The sequence below is a fragment of the Buceros rhinoceros genome, unplaced genomic scaffold (assembly GCF_000710305.1).
Source record: "Buceros rhinoceros silvestris isolate BGI_N320 unplaced genomic scaffold, ASM71030v1 scaffold7531, whole genome shotgun sequence".
In the NCBI taxonomy this organism is placed as follows: Eukaryota; Metazoa; Chordata; class Aves; order Bucerotiformes; family Bucerotidae; genus Buceros; species Buceros rhinoceros.
Genome location: NW_010393628.1, coordinates 98,165 through 104,075, shown reverse-complemented (window position 1 = coordinate 104,075; position 5,911 = coordinate 98,165). Strand labels below are relative to the sequence as shown.

General features: G+C 36.7%; 1 protein-coding gene across 1 annotated transcript in view; it reads left to right on the top strand.

Moving 5' to 3' along the window:
- Positions 1-5,911, top strand: part of ADAMTS18 (ADAM metallopeptidase with thrombospondin type 1 motif, 18) — an 80,103-nt gene that overhangs the window by 40,593 nt on the left and 33,599 nt on the right. Inside the window, exons 10-12 of the mRNA XM_010144918.1 lie at positions 1,171-1,324; positions 2,361-2,456; positions 3,410-3,558. Of these exons, the coding sequence (XP_010143220.1) occupies positions 1,171-1,324; positions 2,361-2,456; positions 3,410-3,558 (399 nt within the window). The remainder of the gene's footprint in view (positions 1-1,170; positions 1,325-2,360; positions 2,457-3,409; positions 3,559-5,911) is intronic.

Here is a 5,911-nt window from a genome sequence, read left to right as displayed (position 1 = left end):
CTGTCAGCAGCTAGGCTTATTAGAGGAAGTGAACACAAAAGAGGGCAGACACACTGGTACCCGTCATTACAAAATGTAAATTAACATTAGTGGCCATTCTCAGTGGAGTTTCTCTCTTGATCTAGTTCATGTCATGAGTAAAGGACATTTTTCATTTTTCATTTTTTGTATGTTTCTGGGGGGAAGAAAAGGAGAAAGTTGCCAATTATTTCTCCAGCACACTGGCATTACTCAGTGATGCTTTTAAAGGAACCGTTTTTTGGTCTATGTTTAATGTCATCAGAATGGCAGTCCTTTCCTGTACAACGTGCTTTTAATTTGTTTGTTGTACATGGGCAGACCATACATGATTGCTAAAAAACTTGTAGGCAGTACTAAGACCTAGATCCAACACAGGGATTTTAGATGCCAATTGCTTAGAGTGATAATCAAGCACCTGGACAGTTCTGTGGATCTGATCCTTGAATTCCAAGTTACTATCTTAGAGTAGCGGGCAGGAAAGGTGATAGAGTTCTGGTGGTGTTTTTTCTGCTGCAATGATGCAGCATATTCGGAGTACACAAGCAAACAGTGACTTAAAGTCACATAAACCCTGCATCTTGCAGTATGGTCCAAGAGATTTACATTTGGAAGAGAAATCCAGCATACAGAAATCCTTCTTTATACACGGGTTCTTAAGCATATGCAAAGAAAAAAGTAGACCATAGGGTACTTTTGGTCATAAGCTGGACACAGCCAACCCAAAGCACACAAGCTGCAGCAGCCTTCTGTTTGCCAATCTACCCAAAGCAAATGATGAAATCAATGTGCCTGTTCATCCTGTTGACTCCTGATTTTGGGAATCCATGTAAGCGAAAAAAGACTACATCACCTTGCTCTCGGTTACACAGGAATAAAGGGAGGGAAGGAATTGGACATCATTCTTTCTTGTTGTCACAACAGTCCCCAAATCTGGAAATTCCTGCTTCCTTAAAACTCTGCAGGTCAGGCTACCAATAAGATGTCAAGATCTTTTTGGCTCCTGCAAGCAGATATTCTCATTTCAGTGCATACCTCTAAAGCTAGTTAAAGGTACTGTATACCACATTATGTGTTTTTGCTGGTCTGTAGCAAATTAAAATATTTTGGTATAAAGATCATAGTCATGATTAATATACATTCTCATTATAGTACAGCTCAAGCTGCCTGCCTGATTGATGAACCTAAGCAAACAGGACAGTATAAATACCCTGACAAACTGCCAGGGCAGATCTATGATGCTGATACCCAGTGCAAATGGCAATTTGGAATGAAAGCAAAACTGTGCAACCTCAGCTTTGTGAAGGTACATATTGATATACTTTTGGAAAGTTAAAATTACATTAGAGAACTGCAGTACACTGAATAAGTACAAGTAATACAGTGTTCTTCAGAGGCCGGGGCTGTTTCTCTACTTTATCTTGCTTGGCAATTTGCTTTGAAGGCCCTGGCCTTTTTTGAGGAATATCACAACCCCAGGGGAGTTTCAGAAGGAAATGTGTTCTTTCCAGGAGTCATAAGGAGTGCAGCTGAACGCTAAGAGCCATGAGCCTTTGCCTACTATGCTAAGGGAAACGAGCAGGCAGTAGAGTTTTGATCAAATCTTGCATGGGGTGTGGGTTTACGGGGTAAGAAAGACTTAAGTTCCTTGTGTTTTGTTTTACACTTCCACATTGACAGCAAAGTCTGGAAAAGATCTATGGAGTTATTTTCAAAGAATACAAACATAACTTATGCTCTTGACTTGGTGATGATTTACATTAACCCATTATTTTAGTGACTGATACACTCCTTGCTGATCTCTTCAGAGAAGACATTTTATTAGATAATCTGAAAAGAAGTATTTTCATTCTGAAAAGAAGTATTGTCATTTCTTTTACTCCTGTTATTATCCTGGAGTATTTTGATTTATTTTATTCTAACCACATTTATCCGGTGATGGCAACTGTGTTTCTTCCACAGCTAATAAACATGTGAGTGAACGGCACTGTGAAGAGACTGTATTTCCAGCTATCTCCTGGGTTTTAGGAAATCTAGTCTCTTCACAGTATTATAGTCCCTGCAGACTTGATGAAATTTTAGCCTTGAACTTTTTAACAGCATTTTTCTTCTATTATAGTCTCACACTCAAAATATTTTTTTAAAATATGTAATGAAATGACGCATAAACAAGAAGGCAATATACAGGATACGGCTGTGCTATGAATCTTTTCTAAATTCAGAGAAGTTTTTATTTATGTGACTTTTAAGGTAGCAAAGGCACGTGTCATTTTTTACTCTTTCTAAGTACCAGGAAATAATGGGAATTACAAGAACTATAGCGAGTACTTTTTCCTTTTCAGGATATATGCAAATCTCTCTGGTGTCACAAAGTGGGTCATAGGTGCGAGACCAAGTTCATGCCAGCAGCGGAAGGAACAGCTTGTGGTATAAGTATGGTAAGTTATTTTATAAATAGGACAATGTCATTGTAACTTGTTTTCAGACTGTAATGGTCAAATGCCCACTCCTGTCAAAACCAGTTTTATCCAGATCCCTTCGTGGACTTCTGGATTGCTCTGCAAAAGGTTGCACTGTGATACATAGTCAGGACTGGATCTCACAGTGGCACCTCTCTGATGACAGGGAGCGATGCCTCTCCCATCAAGCTATGGAAAGATATATATCTGGCAAATATAAATCAGTAAGAAAATCCATTAATTATAACAGAAGTTAGATCAAGACTTCAAATTCCACTCTGATATAAACATTCCTTAGGCTGTAATATTTGCTCTACAGACTAAGGCCATCATGCATATTATCATCAGTGATCGCTACTAGAAGAATGTGGTTATTTTTTTCAAACCTTATAATTTACACTCATCTATATCTACCCAAAATGTTTTCTTTAGATGAAATGTTTCTTTCAGTAGAATACCGTTTTGATTTTCAAGCTACTGACAAATGTTCTATTTTGCCTTTCCTCTCTGTGCAGTATTTCATAATTGAATGATCAAAGGGAGAAATTTTAGCAGAATTTTAGCAGGCTATTTTTAAATTATATGGGACGTTTTGAGGTTCTGACTCATAGGACCATAAATTAACATGGATATTTTTGGAAGAGTAAGCTAAAAAGACACTATTAAAGAGAGAACAGTTTTGAAAATTTGTACTTCAGAGATCTTGAACTCAGAACGTGGACAAATTTTCTGACAGTACTTATCTATACCATTGTGTGGATGAGCGTCCTTCTTCAGAGTCCTTGGCCTACTGTGAGATCTCTCACTAGTTCAAAGGGTGATCTCATGTTTATTAGGTTTAAGCACTGGAGCTTTTAAATGTTTCTTTCTTTTTTTGCACCTACTAGGTGCTGCTAACTCTGATGGGATGTTTTTTGGCGTTCTTTTGGCAGTGGTGTCGAAGAGGACAGTGTGTCAAATATGGCGATCATGGACCCAAGCCTATAAATGGTCAATGGTCTGCATGGTCCGAGTGGTCAGAATGTACTCGCACATGTGGAGGTGGGATCACATATCAAGAAAGACACTGCAATAACCCAAAGTAAGACTTAGATATGAAAAGGTATTTTTTTATACGAACTATTGATGTTATTAGAACAAAAAAATACCAGAGTCCATTTTTGCAGGGAAATAGTATGTGTGAAAATGTTTCTAAGACATTTCCTTCATGGCTGGTATTACCAGTCAGTAGCTGAAAGACATAAATATGTCCCGATACTAGAAAGTAGTGGCTGGCTGAAGGCTGCTAGAGCACTAGAACATCTACAGCCCACTTTGTCCATTCATTTTGTGACACTACAGTTTATCAAATACCTGCAGATGTAATGAAACACCACATAGACATATTCACACCTAATAATTTAAGAGCAAGGGGAAAAGGTCTTGAAAGACAGTAAGACTTCTGATAAGATATTATGTAGGATAATAAATCAAAAATGTTTAAAGTCAATATCAAAATGGTGTCATATTCTTTTATGATGAACCCTAGGACTGTATGCTAACTTATGAAACATTTCTGGTATTTTCTTCTAGTGACTGTCTTATCACCGTAAATACTACTATTCCTTACAACACTACTATTTCAAAGCAGAGGTAGAGTGTTATCTGACAAGCATCTTTTTTAAGTACACAATTCATTTCAACTTACAAGAAAAAACAGATTTCACTGTTTTATTTTAGACACAACTTCAGCAGGCAGAGACACAAGTATTCTTCATTGCACACAATAAAAAGAGCATTTGAACTGCAGTAATAAAAACCACAGAAAATATGACACAGTTTATATGAGGCTGTAAAGAAGCCTCGCACCTACTATACACTGCTGCAGTAATAATATCCATGCTTCATATACTATGTTATAGGAAAATGTGAGTTAGTTAAAATACTCTTTATTACCCTCACTCAGTCAAGTCAGTTTTTGGAGATCCATAGCAGAGCATTTTCTCAACCTTTTCTATTGTTTCTCAGTGTATTTTGATAAATTAAATTGCTTGGATAGTTTCCTTTGTTACTCTATTTAGCAAAACAATGCAGGGTCTCCATGACATGTCATACGCACATTTTGGTCTTCCTGCTTTGGTCCCTCTTTTGCCTGCTAAATTTGTATGTATGCGCATTGTTCTTTATATTTATTCATAAGCTTTCCCTTGCTCTCTCTGTGTGACAGAATAATGTCCAGTAGTCAAAATGTTTCAGTTTGGTGCACTGTTATAACTGATAATGATTTCCAGTGGTCTTTAAACAGAAGTTCTTTTAGCATGAAGGGTGTCTGCTACTGTAGCATTATGTATTTAAAGCTTGCATTCAGAGTGATCTGTCTGCTCTAATTAAGGTAAGACTTGACAAAAGACTTGATGTAACCAAGTTACATCAAGGCATGATACCAGAACTAGATCATGTTTATTCTAAATTTAGCTTTATTATATTAGTGATAATTCAGTTAGAGTAAAAGAAGATATGAAATGACAGGACTATAAATAAGCCATCCACAGAATGGTGTGCGAATAACCAGGGAGCTGTATTTCCCATCACAGCAATTCTGTGTATGCGTGGAATCATTAGAAAAATGATACAATTCATTTTCAGTGTTACACCACATGGAATGATTTATAACCTAGTCACTGTTCATTGTTCACCTCTACAGCTACACGTTAACAAAGACTTCTTGGATGTATATGAATTTCAGCACAAATACACGTATTATTTCATATATAATATATTTATTTCACTTTTCCTAATCCAGACTTGTGTAGGAGCTAATGTTTATTTTGTTCAAAAACTTAAGACAATTTTGGACAGCAAAATTTTCAGAATGACAAAGAATAAAATGTATTTCTCTAAGAGATTAGGACAAGGGGTGCAGATCTCTGAGGAACTGACTGGACTGTAAAATGAGGTTTTTAAGTAAGTAATCCATTCTTCAAAGTAACTGACTTCTTATGAACGTTGAGAGAGATTTCTAGATTTCCAGTGATTTTAATGGAAACACATCTTATTAGACATTAAAGACAGAAGAACACAAAGCCAGTCTACTGCTTATCAAAATCGTTACCTGTGTTTGTATGTGAAATTCTCCTCTTGCAAATAATATGCAACCAATCCAATTCCCTTTATCTTCATAGTTTTAAAACGGACCTTGTGACCACACCCAAAGAGCTCTGGGTGTGGCTTCTGAGTTACCAGCAGAGTTGTGTACGAATTCATACCAACAAACACCTATGGAGGTCCCCGGTAGAACACAGAACTATGCAGATGTGCTAAAATCATTCTTTCTGTAAATTGTCACAGTGTAGTAGTATCATGGATCTGGTTTTCATACATCACAACAATTTTACATTTGAGGTAGTTTTTTCCAAGAGAGAAACAGATTACATAATTTAATAGTTTAGTTGGGA